Raw genomic sequence first — 19940 nt, 5'->3', positions numbered from 1 at the left:
TTGCTCATTCCTTACATGCAGTAGAAATGACACTAACTCTTTGGCCTAAAGACCATATCCTCTTTTTATGGACGTCTGAAGCAGTAGCTAAAACTCAGCATCACTTCCATTAGGTGATGGATGCTGTGTCCACATCTATAAAAAGTTATGTTTTCAGTAAAGACATTTAAGAATAAACTCACAAGTAGTGAGTAGGGGTTTTATATATCACTTTCTTGTGGGCTTCCCTGGTGGCGCAGTGCTTGAGAGTCTGCCTGCCAATGCAGGGGACGCGGGCTCGTGCCCCGGTCCGGGAAGATCCCTACATGCCGCGGAGCGGCTGGGCCCGTGAGCGGTGGCCACTGAGCCTGCGCGCCTGGAGCCTGTGCTTCGCCACGGGAGAAACCACAACAGTGAGAGGCCCGCGTACCGGAAAAAAAAAAAAAAAAAAGTTTCATGTATTAAGTAGATGATTAGGTAAGCTTTATTGTACCTTTCAATCCTGAAATTTTATGATTCTTTAAACAGAGCACAGTGTCCAACGTGGTCTTTTTACTAGTGGCTGTTTACAGCATCTGTATTATAACTGCATGAAGACTGGGGCCGTGACGGCAAACATTTACCAGGTGTGCTAGGAAAGCGCCTGCAATTTCAAAATAATTCTATTCCAGAGTGAAAAAAAAGCTGCTTCATCTTTCTCAGAAGTATAAAAATAAAACTTAAAAAAAATAACCTTTAATCGGGGAATAGTTTTAGATTCACAGAAAAGTTGCAAAGAGAGTTCCCATTTACTTTTCACTCAGCTTCCTCTAATTTTAGCATGTTACATAACCACGGTCCATTTGTCAAAACTGAGAAATAGTCATTTGGATTTCACCGATTTTTCCACCAATGTCCTTTTTCTGCTGCAGCGTCTAATCCGGAATACCACACTGATTACGCGTTATGCCTCTTTAGTCTCCTTGGATCTGGGACAGTTCTTAAGTCTTTCCTTGTGTTTCATGATCTGGAAATTTTTGAAGAGTTACCGGTCAGATGTTTTGTAGAACGGCTTTGAATCGGGGTTTGTCTGATGGACCGGTTGAGTTGTGATGCTCTTTCCTGAACATAGATGCTAATCATAAGTAATTTTCAAGAGAATTTTATTATTAAAACTAACTTCATTTAGGACTAATTTACAATAGTATCACTCAGCGTATGCGATTTCATTCTCACAGTGGTGCTGAAGCCTGGGGTTCTGTGACTCCCAATGACATATTTTCCACTCTGCAGCTAGACTGTTAACACAGGGCTCTGTCCTCATCTATGTGGCATTGGCCTCCCCTCTGCAAAATTCATGCAGTACCTACATCACAGATCCACTTACACAGATATTAATGAATACAGATTTCCTTATAGAAACTTCCAGCCAGTATTTGCTGTAGCCTTTCTGTAGCTGTTGTTTCCTGCCTCAAAATTGCATCCCTGGCAATGAAAACAGCTACCTATTATTTGGAATGTTTACTATGACTCTGAGGCTTTACACATCCCTAATCTTCACCACACCACTGCCAGATAAGTCTTACCCACCCAGTTTTTAGATAAGAAGGCAAAGCTTACTCCCAGGACCTAAATCAAGGGGTGCGAGGCAGAGCCTCTGAGTCCCCTGCCCTGTTACCCTGGACCGCAGGAGCCCGCATTTTGTCTACGTGGCCATCCGGTCCACGATAATTCTATTATGCCTCCTGCCTAGCCCCCCACAGGACATATATTAAAGAAATAGTGATCTTGAAGAGATACTGCTTGGGAGAGAACTAGTGGAGCAGCGAGAGAGGGAAATGACCCATGTCAGTCAGAGACTGAGTAGAGAGTGTCAGGATGCTACATAAAGGGAGGACTAGGTAACTAAGCACCTCAGGGCCAGACTAGCAGGGTGAGGGCTTAATTGACATTAACTACTGTCGTCATCATCACTATTATTATCCCTGCTGCCATGTCTACCCTTGGAGGGAAGCTGCAACTGATTTCAAGTATTTTCTCATTTTCCTAATGCTTCATTTTATATTCTTCATTTTTAAAAGATGTGGCTGTGTGTTCTAAGATACTCAATGGGTCCACTGTTCTGATTTATTATAAATATATCGGCACAGTATTTAAGCATCCACAAGTTTAGGGTGTTGTATAATGCGATCCTTACCTTCTGAAAACATAGCTGCTGTGTTCCTTTTTCTATGTTTTCAATCTTTGTCTCAAAACCAATTAGCAGAAAATATAGAGATTAAATGTAGTTTTAAATAAATTTCTCTCAGACACACACGATTAATATTAATTTTCTAATTACAAATAGAATGGATTCATGATAACAATATAGACACAGAAATGTGTGAGTTAGTTGGATAATAATGTAAATAGTTGATAATACTTAATAGTTGACGTAATGAGGCATATGCTTCTAGACTCCTTTCCCCATGCATACACCAAAGTGACTGTATTTAATTTACCCCAAATTTTAATTGTACCATGTGCTGCAAAACCACACTATCAGAATTCCCACTCCATTTCTGGAGACTCTGCAGTGCCCCATTAGTTTGCATAATTCTATAAAATAATGTATTAACAGTCATATAGCATGTGAATTTCACCTAACTGTTTCTCTAATCTGAATGCCTGATTTCAGTGATAACAATTTTTTTCCAGTCATCCTTGGAAAACTTTAAATATTTCTCAATTCTACTCACTTTAAGGACAGTAGTTTTGGACATGGAATTAACTTTTGTGAGAAACAGACGTCTAAGTTTTAAAGAAAATGTAATTTTGTTGAGGTAGGTGAGAGGTTGTGAAAGAAGTATTTATTATAGGGGAAAAGAAAGCCCAGCACTTTCTCACTAAATGTGCCTCAAATTTACCTTTATCTCATTCACATTTAACTTTCATTCTTTAAAAAGGTATATGACATTGATAATGACTCATTAACCATAAGAATCTACCTAATTTTGGCTTCACCTTCCTTCTCACTAGGATCAACGGGAATAGATTCTCATAAAGAGACAAAATGATGTAAAAAAAAAATGACAATAAATCTATGAGATTTCCCATAAGAATGATCTCAGCCCAAGTATGCTTTTGGTTCTATGATATTAACTGATATATTGGGCCAAGATCTGGATTTCCTTTGTCATAGATCAGGCATAAAAATTATTTTTCTATCTCTGTAAATTAGGTATGTCATGAAAATATGTTAATGAATTGATAATTCAAAACTCACGTGGTCTGTTTTCCCTGGACAGTTTTATCACTACAAAAAGAAGGCAGGCATCCCTATCCTATTTTATTTTATTTTATTTTATATATATATATATATATATATATATACACACATATATGTATTTATACATGTATATTTTTTGGCCATGCAGCTTGCGGGATCTTAGTTCCCTGACCAGGGATCGAACCCGTGCCCCGTGCAGTAGAAATGTGGAGTGTTAACCACTGGACCACCAGGGAAGTCCCCAGGCATCCCTACCCTTAATGCCCCCCCAGTGGCTACATTCCTGGTTCTAAAATGGGTGGGTTAATTTCTGTTGTTACTGCTGAATTCACTTAAAAGCGTCACTAAAGCACATGAGAAGCATGATTCCAGAACTTTGCCACTGAGGAGAATATCATTCCTGCTTCAGAATTGAGGACTACACCTCAAACTTGAGGTTATAGATGCTCTGTGAGATTAAAATTGCACCTCAGTGTGAAAAGTAAGTAAGACATGGTTACAACGAGAAACAGACCAGTAACAAGTCATTTTATTTAGGCCACTGCACATCCACCCTCCAATGTTGTAATCGTTGTTGCTGTGTTTTTTAACAACTTGATTCAGTCCAACCAGTTTCAGTTCAATATATGGAGAGTTGACGTGCTGTCTGGGCACCCAGGCTGGCACTGCACATGTCAAAGACTCAGGACTAAGGAAGCCATGCCCTGAGGTTTTAAAAGGGTGACAATTTTAGCATAGCTTGAACCTAAGCCTACGGTGTTCTTTTGACTTTGGGGAATGCCTCAGCCCGTCGGTAAGGAGAAACAGTGAGCTGAATGTGAGTCTGGAAAGAGGCTATGCCTCTTTTGTACAATTGTCAAACTTAAGATCTGTGTCAGTGAGTGAGGGGTTCTGGAGTCGTGTGCTGGGTGATGGCCAGGAAGCTGGGTCCCAGATAGCATGGCACTGGTGTCTGAGCGCCTTTGGGAAGGGGCACCTGGAATTCAGAACCCATGGGACCCAGCCGTTTCCACTGCTTGCCCCGAGATGGAAATCGCAGATGATCGGTCATTGGGAAACCACGTGTTTTTGAGGTCTGGTATCTTCATGGTCACTCATAAGCCTTGCTTTGATAAAATTTTTTCAAAGCCCTCCAAGGGATGGGGGGGCATGCAAAAGGAATATAGAAAATGCAGCATTGGATATGAAAAGCACATCCAAGCTAAGGGAACATGGAATGCTAATATTCTGGGTGTGGAACTCAGATTCTTTCCTTTCTTGCCCAGTACAAGTTGCATTAACCATAGAAAAAGTCTGCAAACATTCATAATTCAAGACAGTAGGCACATATAGATTCTTACCCGACCCATGATGAAAACTAAAATGAGATTTTGTGTGCCAATTAAATAAACAGATGGTTCAGCCCTGAGAGCCTCTTAAAATGGTAGTTTTAACTACCACTGGATTCCTGACTCTCATCTGAAAATGATGACCACTGATGGCCACTGAGTGTGAAAGGCAGAGGGGTGGATGGGTGTTGCTGTACTGAACATTTATTCAACATCACCTGTGTGCTTGCTGTCCATTTTGGGAAGCCCTCTGCAAGTATTACTCCATCTAATCTCCTATGTACCTGTACATACATGAGGTGTGGTGGTTCTGTCTCTACATACAAGGAGAACAAAGCTCGCAAATACTGTTTAGCCTGTACAAGGTCCTAACTGGCTGAGCTAGGATTCAAAACCAGGTCAGTGTGAATACAATGCAAAGCCCAGTTCGTTATGGGTATAGTTTTACATTCTGTTCTTCAATGCATGACATAAATAGAGATGTACGTGAAAATTCAAAAGCACATGAAAATGACAAGAGGAACCACAATACCATTTCATCTTATTGAGAAATGACACATACCATATATTACAACGAGTTTCAAAATTATATTGCTCAATGTTGTCTTACCAAGTACAAAATATACTAAGACTAAAACCCAAGGTATTTATTATTTACCTTCCATAAATTAGCCACTGTGTAAAATGCAAGGGATGACGATTCACCAGCACCTTTAAGAAACACAAATAGAGTTAACAAGTCAAATGCCCAAAGGTGATAATCATGGTGATGATGACAAAAACAGTGATTAGGGGCTTCCCTGGTGGCGCAGTGGTTGGGAGTCCGCCTGCTGATGCAGAGGACATGGGTTCGTGCCCCGGTCCGGGAGGATCCCACATGCCGCGGAGCGGTTGGGCCCGTGAGCCATGGCCGCTGAGCCTGCTCATCCGTTGCCTGTGCTCCGCAATGGGAGAGGCCGCGACAGTGAGAGGCCCACGTACCGCAAAAAAAAAAAAAAAAAAAAAAAGCAGTGATTAGTATCATTTTTTGAGTTCCTAAGTGAGGAAGGGCTCAATGACTACTTAAGGGTTCAGTGCACTTAAGGGCTTCACAGACATTGTCTTACCTAATAGCCATACAGCCCTATGAGCAGATATTATAGATTAACGGGAGAAGAACTGAGGTTCAGAGAGGGTATGTCACTTTTCCAAGGTCACACAGCTAGAGAGTGGCAATGGAGAGATTCAAACCCTCCTGTGCTGGTTCCAAACATCTATGATCTTAACTGGAACATTCCATGTAAAGAGATAACTAACTAGATAAGTCAATCTATGATATGCATCCCCAAGAGTGCTACACATTATTATTATTCTAAATGTTAGAAGACTTTGGTGGCCTGAGGGGACCAGGAAAATTGTCATGAAGTTGGATTTTGAATCAAATCTTGGGGAAGGCTATGAATCAGGGTCATTAAAAGAAGGAAAGATATCCCAGGCTAGGGTAAAATTAAACTGAAAGGGAGAGAGGCGGCGTGTGCTGAAATCCTACTGGGTGACAATAAATTGCGTTTGAACTGAATTTGAAATGAAATAAGTGATTTCATTAAAGAATATTGATAATGTTATTGAAAAGGCAACTTGGAGATAGAGTGGGAAGGACTTTCAATAATAATAGTAAAGATTCTGGAATCTTCTACTAAAATATTTTAGCAAGAATGAAGCATATCACTACATGGTAAAAGTGGACTCGCGACACTACCTAAAATGCACGGGGGGGGGTGGTGGAGGGGGACTTCCCTGGTGGTCCAGTGGTTAAGACTCCACGCTCCCAGTGCAGGGGGCGCTGTTTTGATCCTTGGTCCGGGAACTAAGATCCCACGTGCCACATGGTGTGGCCAAAAAAATAAAATGCATGGGGAAAGGGGGAGTCACGGTTTAGAGCTGAGTATAAAGGTTGGTGAAATAGGATAGGATAAGTAGTCAGACTAGGGGAAAGCGCAGGGAAAAGGACAGAAGCCCAGACCCCAGATACTAGATATTCACGGCCTATGTACCAAAGTTCGAGAATAAAGTGAAATGGTTACCCTGTATCCTGCAGTCCCAGGAGGTGGCCTTATGTGGTTAGTAAAAACATGCAAGAGCTTTGGTGTCTGGTAGGCCTGGGCTTGAGTTTCTGCACTGTTACTTATCACTCTATGTATTCATTGAATTCAATTTATATAAACTGTCAGCCGCCTTATTTCTAAAACAAGCGTAATAACACCACCCAGAGATATTCTGAGGAGAGTAGGTATTCCAAAAACATTCCTCTTTTTACTCAAGAGAGAGAAGGTTCCTGACATAAAAAGCCACGAGAAACCGACCCAATATGAATCTTTCTGAAAATGTTCAATACAAATGATCTCATGACCTTTTCCAGGGTAGTTAATTTATGGATGTTCATATATTATTTTAATATTTTCTATATCATAAGCTAATTATCTTTAGCTAAGACCTAAGACCGTTGGTAGAAATACTCAGCATGGAAAATGGTTACCGACCAGGGCTGAAGTGTGTCGGTTAACATGGCAAAGGTAGCAAAGCTCACCTGTACGTTTCTGTGTTCTCAGGCGTGAACTTTCAGGAGACTTCAAGTGTGATATTAAGGAAGTTACTTAACTTATTTAGCTCAGAACATTTGCTTGCAAAGGGTGGTATGTGGTATGTCATAGTGGGAGAGTAACATCTGTAAGTGATGATAAAGAGCTGTGTGCTTTGTGAAATACCCTCACCCCCACTCTGGTCATTTCATAATCTTGAGGTTAAAGGAGTGTGAATTCTATTTACAAATAAGCACGTTTGTCTTACTTTTCTCTTTGGAACCTGTTTTTTCCAAGTTGCATTATGTAATGAATGAATCCAGTTTCACTGCAAGCCCAAGAGAGGGTGACTTTTTATGTTACTGAAGAGACGATGGGATTTAACTTTTTTTTTCTCACTAAAATATGATTTGCGGGCTTCCCTGGTGGCGCAGTGGTTAAGAGTCCGCCTGCAGAAGCAGGGGACACGGGTTCGTGCCCCGGTCCGGGAAGATACCACATGCCGCGGAGCGGCTGGGCCCGTGAGCCATGGCCGCTGAGCCTCCGCGTCTGTAGCCTGTGCTCCGCAACGGGAGAGGCCACGACAGTGAGAGGTCCGCGTACCGCAAAACAAACAAACAAACAACAACAAAAAAAGAAAAAAACATATGATTTGCAAATGCCTTTCAAAACGAAGTGCTTCCAAGCGAAACAAATCATCGTCCTAATCCTCAATCTTCTCTTTGAAACACCTTTTCACTGAAACAAAAACAAATCACCCTGAACTTCAGTTTTGCTGCAGGAGCTCATTGTCTTATCAGCCGGCTTCACCATAAGCTATAAACTAGAGAAGTTGTGGTTTAACTCCGAGATGGGGCTGCTGCGGCCGTTGCCATGGCAACCCGCTGCACCATTTGCAAAGGCTTGTGCGCTTAACCGCACCAGCTACACCTCTTCCTTTCCTATAAAGACTCAGAAAAAGAAAAACAGAAGTACCCCGAGGAGGAGAAACCACAAGAGCAGAAAAGCCACCGGTGTGCTCTTCACTGTGCAAACAGCCGTCTGGCGAGGAGAGCGTGTTGAAAACCTATTCTATCTGAAAGGGGAGCTTTTCCCGTTAGGCGCGGTTCCTTAAATGATTTTGAAAGTCAGTCGAGTGTTTCTCTTCGGAGTTTTCAGCAAAGGGAAATGAGAAGTTAGTAGCGCGTGTATCAGACTTTGCTTTTATTTCCCTTCCCTTCTGGGCAGCCTCGGCCGACCCTGGGATGCTGTTTGCAACTCTACTCCAATAAAAATTCATTTAAAATAAATAAATAAACCGACGGAAGACCAGTTGGTTAGGCGGAGTCCCTACAGTCTAGCGTGGATCTTCTGTTTAGCTCTTGTTATCTTGTACTTAGTTCACCAAAAAAAAGAGTATGATTTAGATTTCACTCCTGATTCGTCTAAAACAATCTGCGAATGGTGTTGCCGGTCTCTGGCCTTGACGCAGAACTGAGTCAACGCGCAGCCCCGCCCCCAGCTTTCAATGACCCGCCAACCGGGAACCTGCCCACCGTGTCTCTCCCTCTCCCTACTTGTTTTAGGAAACGTAGGTTTGATCAGCACAGGCTTTTTTGTTTGTTTGTTTAGTTTTAAAGCATGCCCGTAATCACAGTAAACCATTTTCAGGCGTGTCCTATTTTTCCTTCCTTGAGGATTTGGGTAAAAATACTGAAGGATAAGGTCCCAGCTTGGTTTTAGTTTGTCTGAGGTCTGTTCACATCCCCTCCCCGCCTTCCCAGCTTCTCCACCCTCCAACTTTTCTCTAAATAAGAATCTACCTCTTTTAATTTGCACTTTTTAAAAACACATTTCAATGTGGGACTTAACTCTGAATCCCATTTTGATGGTCCACACGTGATATTTGACTCATTTGGGGTCTGTTTAGAGTAACTGCTGGATTTAGCGTTAAATATCTTTCCCTTATGGCAGTGTGTAGTTGAACAAGTGTGACGCTCTTTAAAGTCAGATCTGCATTTAAAACCAAACTCCTCTTGCAATGAGCTCTTTAGCCTTGCATAGATTTATTTATTGAGCCTTCCTCTGTAAAAAGAGGACAATGCTATCTACTTTGTGGGGTGTCTGATTAAATGAAGTAATACATACATTTATTTATCATAGTGCCATTCACACAGGAGCCGGTTATTAAATAGTAAAAACTATTAATAGTACTAAAGACACTAGTAAAATAATTTCACGACTTGTGCAAACATCCTTCGATGACTCTTTGAATTTCTTTGACTACGATCTTACCCTATCCTAGAGAAAGCAAAGAGCTACAAAAGCATGCTTACTAAGAGATTAATACAATTAAAAAGTTTTTGCTATCTGGAGTATATTTTATAAATGTGGTGTTTATCCCTGGATTTCAATAAAGGAAAACAGACTTTTTCATAAGAAATAAAAAGACATTTAATACATAAATAAACCTATTCTGAGAAATGTTTTTATAGAGTCAATGTGTGAGGAAGTATTTTCACCAATTATTCTTAACCCTGGTTCCCCACCATCATCAGAGCTTTAAGAAAATACCAGCCCACAGATCCCTGCACATGGGGAAAAAAATGGGTTTTTGTCAAATGCTTTTGAGAGATTCTGGGTTAAACAGCTGCATAAATTTTCTCTTTGCCTTTGCTATATTAACACACTTTATATATCTCTCCAGGGGACATGTAGCATGAAGTACTTCTGAAAAAAAAATTGACTATGGGCCATTTTAAGACATTCAAGTCTGAATCAAAGACTCCAGGTTGGCCATCAATACCCAAGAAGTGATAATCTCATTTATTTTTCCCCCCATGACTTATAGATACATATTTTAAGATAGAAAGTAAGGCAAAATAACCAATCTTTTATAGATGGTCATCTTGCATTTATTATTATTTTTTTATTTGTTAGTTAATTACAATGGCTAAAATTGATAGCATGTTTCAAGCCAAATATAAAAGACATGTAAATGCACGCGTAGTTTTAGAGGTGGATGTGTGTGTACTCACACGTGCTCACGTGTGAACAAGAATATTTGTGATGTGGCACATGACAGTTGTTTGGGAGACAGCCAGATATGATTGGGTTATTTATTTATTTATTTAAAATTAATTTTTATTGGAGTAGAGTTGATGTACAATGTTGTGTTAGTTTCTGCTGTACAGCAAAGTGGATCAGTTATGCATACAAATATATCCACTCTTTTTAAGATTCTTTTCCCATATAGGTCATTGCAGAGTATTGAGCAAAGTTCCCTGTGCTATACAGTAGGTCCTTATTAGTTATCTATTTTATATATAGTAGCATGTATGTGTCAATCCCCATCTCCCAATTTATCCCTCCCCCACCCCCTTTCCCCCTTGGTAACCGTAAGTTTGTTTTCTACATCTGTGACTCTATTTCTGTTTTGTAAATAAGTTCATTTGTACCACTTTTTAGGATTCCACGTATAAGCGATATCATATGATATTTGTCTTTCTCTGTCTGACTTACTTCACTAAGTATGACAACCTCTAGATAGCTAGATATGATTGCTGTATTTAAAAAATTAAGAATTTTAAAATTTTATTCCACTCAAAGGCCAAGTGCATTTGCCTTATTTATCCTTAGCTGAATTTTACAAATTGATACCTTTCTTTCTTATTTGTGTTTTTTTTCAAGTGTGTGTGTGTGTGTGTGTGTGTGTGTGTGTGTGTGTGTGTGTGGAGAGTTTACACAGGACTGTAAGTTCTATAGTAAAAGACAATCCTTTGCCCCCATCCCACCCCTCATCCTCCATCTTTCCAGAAGCAAACACAAAGATATTTCACCATTTCTAAACGGTGTTGTCTGTTGTTCTGCAGTTTCTTTTTCTTTTTTCCAAAGATTTTAGCCAGTATCCATTGACTTCCTTTCTTCTTCTTGGAATGTTGCTTTTTAATACCCCTTGTTTTGTTCACGCATGCAACATTGTCTCATTTCTGAGAAGATGAATTATAGTTGGTTTTAGCGGTTTGTGTTCTCCTTGAACTGTCTTGTTCCTCCCAGGTCTGTCTTCTGTTTATCTTGATCTCTGTCCTTCTTCTTAGAGGCTTCAGTCTAAGTTTCTTGGAAGTCCATTGTATTTCAGAGTGAGGTTCCCCAATAGGTATGTTGAAATTCTGTCATAATTGATGGAGCTTATAAGTCATGGGTCTTACTAAATTGCACGAAATCAGAAAGGCATTTAAACTCAATGAGACTTAGTTTCCTTATCTATCAAAGGAGCTACATGTCAATAGATAATTAAAATCCTATGTTTCTATACCAGTTGAAATGTCTAAAATTATTTTCTGGTGGTCAGCAGCAACGATTTTATCTGCAGGACTCCAGGCACTTATAACAATATAAGCAATGTTTTAACACAAATCCTGCATGAAGCATAAGAAAACTAGTATTGGATAGACTCCTTCACACCTACCACTTCCTAGGTGTGTGACTGATCAAGCTTCTTGAAGTATCAGTTTTGTTCCCTATAAAATAGGAAAAATAATTGCTAACTCATTGACTTGCTGGGATGATTAAGGGCAAAAACATGTAAAGAGGTTTGCATAGTGTCTGATACATAACATTTCAGAAAACTCTTGCTATAATTATTATATTTACTGGTGGAGGGAAGGAAAGGCTACTTCCTATGATTCTCTGAAATCCAGCTAATGCTTTGTTTGTCATTTGCACGAAGGACTTACTCCACAGGTCCTTAGTAATTTCATGCATTTATTGGATTTGCTGTTTGTGGACCATATATCACATTTACAGAATAAGTAAAGGTAGAATCCTTTTATTTTTATTTATCTGCTTTATTATTATCCTGCCTTAGTAAGCAAGGAAAACCATACATATCTGTTTTAGTTAACCTGTGTTTTTTGTCTTGATTTGTTTTTTCCATTTTTGTATTGCCTTTATGTTTATGGAGGTCAGGTGTGCATTCTCAACCTTCAAAACATGAGACCATTCATTTTAGGCTGGATGCTGAAAATCAGCATTTATTTCATCTCTTCTGTTTCACCCTTCTGTCCTTGTACTTTTCTCAGATTTGCTGAACTAGACAGATTTAATTCTCTTTGGAAATGGTGTTCCATTCCTTCTGAGGAAGTGGGGGGTCAGGATGGTGGGCGGTGATGGGAACAGTTGGTATTCAAAGCCCAAGCATGTCTTTTGAAATGTCATTTTCACTCAATTGATTCCTAGTTTTTGCTGAAATCTCTGATGGGGGACTTAGGGGTGCAACTTCAAGGTAGCTTTGATTTGCAATCACTTGAACATTTTGAGTTGTAAAAGAAACATATTGGGAAAGGTAAATTCAATAACAAGACACGTGTTAGAATAACACAGCTCTGAAGATCAAGTGGTCTGTTAACTACATTTTCATTTGTTTAATGTACCTAGTCAATTCCATGGGAGATTCACAACAGCAGGATTATAATGCTGGGAAATGATTTGCAGATTTTTGGTGCTATGGTGCCACCTACTGGAAGATTTATAAATAGTCCTTTGTCTAAATAATGAAAACAGGCACTTAACGTATGTTAAAAAATGGTGTAGAAAATATTATCCCGAGGAGTAAAAGTCAAAGGATAATATATAGAAACACAAGGTATATAACAGTGCTCTCTTTTATTATATTTATTGGATGTGATGTGTGTGTAGAATCTAAGAGACCATTCAATGCAGTTCACACTTTGAGAAATCCTGACACCTTCTCTTTACTGTCACACCCTAAGCCTGTGACCTCCTATTTCCTGCCGCTATTTCACATATTTTTCTTTACCTGTTTTCCACACCCTCACAGCATTGTTCGCATATAATGTCTACACATTGTAATGCTATTTATATTAATACAATCTCCTAATTTTAAATAGGTATTTATTGTACATAGTTATTAAGTGCTTTAGGTAGATGTTTTATTTGCTTTTCCAGGTCTATTTGACTCCACTATCAGTAGATGATTGCTTTCTAGTCATACATAAACTTGGGTATAAAGACAGCAGGGCTGTCCACCTACATCAGGCAACAGACGTAACCACATTAACTTTGCTGGCCGAGCAGATCCCTCTGTGACCAAACCCAGCAGCCAAGTGGGTAGATCGTGATATAGTTAAATACCTCATACAACCCGTCTCATCAGGTCTTCCTGTTTGGTGATGAGAATTCAGCACAGTCCCCTCTGTCTATGATTTTGCTAACGTTCTGATAATGTCTGAAATGCAACGGACACTTGAAGAATTACAAAACGTGATGAGACATTGACAAATTATGCAGACATATGGTAATATTGTCTCCTCTAAATATTTAAGTAACTTCACCCATCCTCTACTTTATCAGGTTTTTGTTTGTTTGTTTTTGTTTATTTTTCGCCAGACCTCGGGGCTTGTGGCATCTTAGTTCCCTGATCAGGGATTGAACCTGGGTCCTCGGCAGTGAGGGCGGGGAGTCCTAACCATTGGACCACCAGGGAATTCCCATCTGCTACTTTATCTTGTGTGGCGAGACAGCCTCTGCAGAAGTATTTGTCAGTGCACATTAATATAAAAGTCAGCACATTATTTGGGGGCTGGATATGTCCTTTAGATATTACTTAGATTTATAACTAGTCTATTTCATGTAGATTGTCTTTATATGTGTTCCTACTTTCTGAATTGTAGTTAATTTTTTGATGTTTTAAAAACTAATTGAAATATTTTTTAAAAATGTATGTAGTCTAGTGGATATAGCTTATTGAAATGAAAGTGTCATTTCCAGTTACATTGCTGTAGTGCCTGAATATTTTCTTAAAAATGTTGGCTTAAATTTGGGAATGGCTTACATTTGTAAAATTTTATTTTCAAGTGCTTCTATCCTATATTTTGAGTGCTTAAATAATTTTCACATGATTTATCATGTTGACTAAAATTGTTACAGGGACTGCAAATCTGCTTATAGGGATTTTGTGACCATGAGAACAAGCGGTTTTAATCTTACACTGAGTATAAACTGTGTTGCCGAGGGCTTGGAATTTTCTTTCAAAAAGATAGAAGGCTCTGTGTGTGTGTGTGTGTGTGTAATACTCTATAAAAAAATGAAATAAAACATAAGCATCTGTGTTTTAATACACTAAAATCACTGAGTGGACAAATTTAGAATCAGCTTCTGAGATAAATGGATAGAAAAGAAAATGCATATTCAATGTGAGAAGCTTTTATGGGAAGTAAACAGGAACAGAGAAGAAAGGAAGTGTGATCAATGTTTAGATATTATGTTGTGTTCCATGGACGCTGAATTTTGTTGCATTGAAGGTTAAAGGATTTGGGGAAATGTTAGATATGAGACCATGATTAGACCAGAAATATGTAGATATAGGTACAGATAGATAACTTATAGATATACAGATATGTTATTATTCTATTCCCAAACTCCAGAAACCTCTTCACAGCTAAACAAGAGATGTGTGAGTTGTAATTCTTTTGATGTTACTGTTGTTTGGTTGCCTTTCCTGTCAAAATAATATCCTGTAGTAAGTTAAATTGACACACCACTGGATTTTCTGATATTGGTCTGTACCATACAGAGAGCATTCACTTAGCAAACTATAATTTAGTCTGAACGTCTCTATTTAGGGTCAAGTTTATTTTAGCCTTCGTAACACTATGAGTCATTTACTCTGAGGTCCGATCCTGATTAAGATGCTTTTTTACTCAGCTTCTGAGCTTTTCATAAACACTGACCTCTATGGAACCTAAAACACTGGCTAAAAGAATTTCCTGGCTGAAAGGTCAAATGGAGAGAAAGGCTAGAGGGCCAAGTTGATGGGGAAAGCAGGATGCCGGAGGGTGGAGAGATGGCCTGCGGAGTCAGACGGGCTCAGGGTCAAGCCCTGGCTAGCCTGGACCAGCCCTGAGAGCTTGGTCAAGGCATCCGTCTTCTCTGAGCTCCTGAGGGTTGCTTTGATGCTTCAGAAAGAAAATACAAGCAAAAGCCTTAGCGTACTGCCTGGAACCCAGTAAACAATATACATTAGTAATTAGTAATAAAATATTATTTCTGAAATGTTCTTTAAAAAAGAGAAATCTCTAGTAACTGTCTTCTTCATTTTGGTGACTTAGCTTGCTCTCATTTTTCAAACTTAGACTAAAATACTGAACATCATCTATTTCCTTTAAAGAAATGCATTGCTTTCAAACCAGTTGGAATTAAATGAGTATCTCTGGGGCATTTGACACAAATGTGGCCTGATAAGTGGTCTACTGGTTGGAAACATTTCTAGCAGATTTATTCTAGTCTTCATAGTTCTTAGGTGAAAAAGAAATAGCTTCCTTGTTGTGTCATCATTTCTTTTCTCATGTCCACAATAAATATGTGATAAATTATAATTCCTTGTTATAAAATGCTCTATGTCATTTGTGTTACGTATTTTAGTGGCAAAAAATTAGTAGATCAGAACAATAGATTAGAGTGGTCTGTGGAATTAGTGATGGAGCTAGTATGGGTACCATTAAGATTTCTCTTTTCTCTGTCATCAAATCCACTATTTGATTTTTCCTCTATATTAATTGATTCCATCACTCAGGACAACATTCAGTCTCCTCACCTAGTCTCTAATGCTCGCTCTTGGCTTTTGTCCCAAAGCTGCTGTTTTCAGGTCTGATTTCTCCCTTGCATTTACTCATGCTCAGAATCATTCAGTAATGACTTGTGGACCACATACTATGCGCAAGACTCTTTGCTATGTAGCCAAAGCTTCTTCTCTTCTTCAGCATCCTCATCTTGTGGGATTCTTGCTGACCTCAGGTGGACAGGATTTTATTTATTAGTCATAATAAAGTACATCTATGACTTAAATGTCTGTGCAGACCACTGAAGATTAAATCTCTATCTCTATCTCTATGTCTTATGGGTTATGAGCTTTTCCAGGGAAAAGGACCATACCTTCATCATGTTCAAAAGCAGCCACTAATAGCATGCCAGCAAAACGATACATCTTTCTGGGACCTGACTGAATCAAGTGAACTTGTCTGAAGTTCCAAGGATTTAAGTGTTTATACCGAGAAGCGGCACATCAGAATAGCTTTAGATACTTAAAACCTTATAGATTTCTCAGATGAAGAAGAGGGGTGTCTTCTATGACATGTGTTCATACACTTAAACTAACTTGAATATTTTGAATGTGGCAATATGCTAAATTCTTTATGAACAATTACCACGAGGGCTATTTTTTCTTCACTTAAAACACAAGACGTTAGTTACTGATAGGCTGATATTTTATGTCTCTTATTACTTTTTTTTTTTTTTTACAAATCAACACAATTCTAAGAACTTTATTTAGAAGGAAATAAGAATAAACGAGAGGAAAGGGAAGACTATTAACAGGAAGATAAAAACTTTAAAAAAAACTTTAAAAAAGTCATTTTATATTATGGGATAGAAAGATAAAAGCTGACTAAAGAGGAGGGACAAAAATGCAAATAATATAAATTTAAAACAATATTAAGTATGAATGGTTAAGAAAAAGTAGAATCAACTATACTTCAATAAAATAAATTTAAAGAAAAGGAAGAAAACATAGAGTACTATAATAAGAAAGTATTTTATATATTTTTAAAAATATATTTTAATTACACATATTTATATAATATATATTTTACATATACATATATAAAATACAAAAATACATTTTATTTTGAGGAATAAGCCAGGAAATGTGATTGACGAATACTGGGTCATATACCTCTGATGGTGCTTCTGAGGGGAGAGAGTTTTTTCAGATCAGTTTATTCTCAGAAAATAAAATCTCAAGGCAGGAAGTACCTTAAATACTCACGCACCCATACTTCCATCTGCTGCTTGCCGCCCTTTCACAAGGTGAGTTGACTGTCATTTGGGGGAGAACTTTATGATCTCTTTATTTAATTGTCTCTTACTAAGATGGCGGATGGATCCACGTCTTACTCGATGTGGATGGAATCGAGTTCCCATCACGCCAATAAAGCCGGTTTTCCCAACATTCCCACAGACCCTAGTGATCAATCCAGTGACCCATGTTAGTACTCGTCTTAGTTCAATCATTTCCTTCTTGAAACAACCCTCGCTCTGAAGTCTTGTTGACTTCGATCTCTCCACTGCATGGAATGTTAGGTCGCCTTTGCTGGGCTCTCCTTCAACATTAACCTTTAGGGTTCTATCCTGGATGCTCCTCTTTTATATGACTTGGAATCGTCACCTCCACAGCTGTAATATCTGTCCATATGCTGATCTGCAGCCTCAGCCCAGATGTATAGCCTGAGCTGCTCACCTCCACAGATAGCGCTGCTAAGCGTTTTCACGCAGAAGTCTCAGGCGTATCAGATGCTCCCCTCCCACCTGCTTTCCTTTCTTCTTTCACTCAATGAAAGCATCCACAGTCTCCCTACTGCAGTTCACTAAGGTGTTCAGTTACCAACTTGAGTGTCTTTCCAATGATTCCTCCTCCTCCTTGCATTCAAAGCTTTACAAAACCTTGATGACTACTTCCTAAGTGTTTCATGAATCCCATTTTTTTTTGAGTTGTGGGTACCATTTTCCTCACGTAGGACATCATCCTTCTCATATGCTTTTCTTTAAGTCTCCTCATTTTCCTGTTCCCAGCTTTGCCTTCTGATAATCTATCTTCCATTTCATAACAAGACTGATCGAAAATTGAAATGCTTCTCCATTAGACCTCCCCTTAACACCTCTTGCCGATGGCTAAAGCCTGCAAGATAAATCCCAACTTCTTCTTATTCTAGGACTAAGGTAGCTGTCCATAATCCTTTAGGTCACAGACTAAATGTACCCACGAAACCCTCTCTAACACCTCCTCCACTAGCCAGCCACCAACCCTGGGAGTCTGAATTAGGTGATCCTCATACTTGTTTCTGTATCACATTTCTTCTCATCTGTCATCACACTGTATGGCTTTCTTTCTTTTCTTTTCTTTCTTTCTTTCTTTCCTTCCTTCTTTCTCTTTTTGTCTCTCTTCCTTCCTTCCTCCTTCCTTCCTTCCTTCCTTCTTTCTTTCTTTCTTTCTTTCTTCTTTCTCTTCCTTCCTTCCTTCCTCCTTCCTTCCTTCTTTCTCTCTTTTCTTTTTTTTGTTCTATATCTCACATTGAACTAAGCTCACTGGGGGCAGAGAATTTCTATAACTCGATCGTATTTTATCCTAGAATGTGGTATAATGTCTAGAATATAGTAAGTACTCAATCAATAATCATCATCTCAGTAAAGGAATGCATTTGGGAAAATTTTTCCAGAAGTCTTTTCAAAGTCTTTTGCAGACTTGAAATTAATTCCAAAGCTCTCTTTTTTTTCTATTATTTTTATTTTACCTGAGAATTCAAAAACTAATAGCATAGTTTTGACATACTTGGGCTTTGTAAGCATGATATTAAGAGAAGGACTATGGTTTCACCGGGGTAAAATGTACTGAAAATTGTCACTTTGTGAATGTGAATTAACATAGGGATGCTGTTTGTATATACATATATATATATATATATATATATATATATATATACACATAAATCTAACTTATATTTACATATGTATGTATGAAGTTTGAAACTTTCTAAGAGATGTTTGTTTTCCTTTTTGCAGAGCAACAAGCCTTTTCTTCCACTCAAGGTATTTACATTTTACTTATTCTTGCCAAGTTTATATATTTAACATTGATAGAATTTTCTATTATTTTCTTGGGAAATCGTTTTTGTAAGGACAACTTTATAATCATGAATAGTCCTTGACATTCTCTTGTTCTTAACATTCCTCCTTGTAAGATATAAAGTTTGATAACTACCTGAACATATTTTTATTTGTAGACATATTATTGTGTATAAATTATAGCTTTTCTTACACCTGACAGTAAATCACATAGCAGGTTTCCAATCTCTTTTTAAACTTTGCCACTATAAATAAGTCAATTTATTTTAGTTAGATTGCAAAACTTCATAGTTAAGGAACTATATGAGAAATTAGAATTCTAAGCGTAACTTTATATATCTATATAAATTCCTGCAAGAGAAAAGTTTTGACAATATTGAGATATTTTGTAATAATCATTTCTAAATTCGATTGTACAACTGAATTGTCTTAACAAGTGTCCTAATCCTGAGATAAATTTAAGCAATGAAGATGCTGACAATAACTTCATATATATGAAGTGTCAAAGAAGAAAGAAAAATTAGATCTGGTTAAAAATAAATTACACCACTTAAATGATATTGTTATTGAAATTATATTATTGATGTCCTGATTAATCATATGGTTGACATTATGCATTAAGAAGATAAGTAAAGCCCTTAAGATAACCCTGATTTAACAATTATAATGCACAGTTCTAATGAGGCACATTCAAAATATTCTGAGAAGTGGATTATTAAAGAAACTCTACCATGGCAGAGAGGTTTTATAAATATGTTAAAGTCATTGGTGCATAGCAGATTGTGATTGGTTTATGCCACCTAAAGACATGCAACTCAGCATCTCCACCTTTTACAGAAGAGTAAATTCATCTCCACCATAGAAACAGGTTACTTTTGCAGAAGGGGAATGGGAGGGAGTAGAAAGGGGACTGAAGGTTTAAAACAGTAGGTGACCCTCACCTTACTGAGAGTGTCCTGATCTCTGCCCAGACTCGATCACAACAAGCCCCTAAATGGTGAAACCAGGTAAGTTAAAATAGTGGCCCCCAATGCAAATCAGAATGTTCTCTCCCAAATACTGCCTAGGAGAATGTGGTCAGTGGAAACCAGTATCTCTCCAAAGCGGGAGCACAGGGGCAATGTGGAATTGGCAACTGAAGCATGCTTTCTC

The 19940-nt window shown here is 38.4% G+C and overlaps 1 protein-coding gene and 1 long non-coding RNA gene across 6 annotated transcripts in view; one reads left to right on the top strand and one right to left on the bottom strand.

Moving 5' to 3' along the window:
• Window positions 1-19940, top strand: part of PTPRC (protein tyrosine phosphatase receptor type C) — a 123652-nt gene that overhangs the window by 36270 nt on the left and 67442 nt on the right. For all 5 annotated transcript variants that reach the window (XM_033848726.2, XM_033848691.2, XM_033848752.2 and 2 more), the window contains exon 3: window positions 18726-18752. In XM_033848726.2, coding sequence (XP_033704617.1) covers window positions 18726-18752 — 27 coding nt within the window. The remainder of the gene's footprint in view (window positions 1-18725; window positions 18753-19940) is intronic.
• On the bottom strand, window positions 699-7201 carry LOC109547524 (uncharacterized). The gene is made up of 2 exons (XR_002173319.2): window positions 7121-7201; window positions 699-1080 (listed from the first exon to the last, which is right to left on the bottom strand). It is a non-coding gene; the product is annotated as an uncharacterized lncRNA (long non-coding RNA).

Source organism: Tursiops truncatus, chromosome 1, assembly GCF_011762595.2.
Source record: "Tursiops truncatus isolate mTurTru1 chromosome 1, mTurTru1.mat.Y, whole genome shotgun sequence".
NCBI lineage: Eukaryota > Metazoa > Chordata > Mammalia > Artiodactyla > Delphinidae > Tursiops > Tursiops truncatus.
This window is presented reverse-complemented; position numbering and strand designations above follow the sequence as displayed.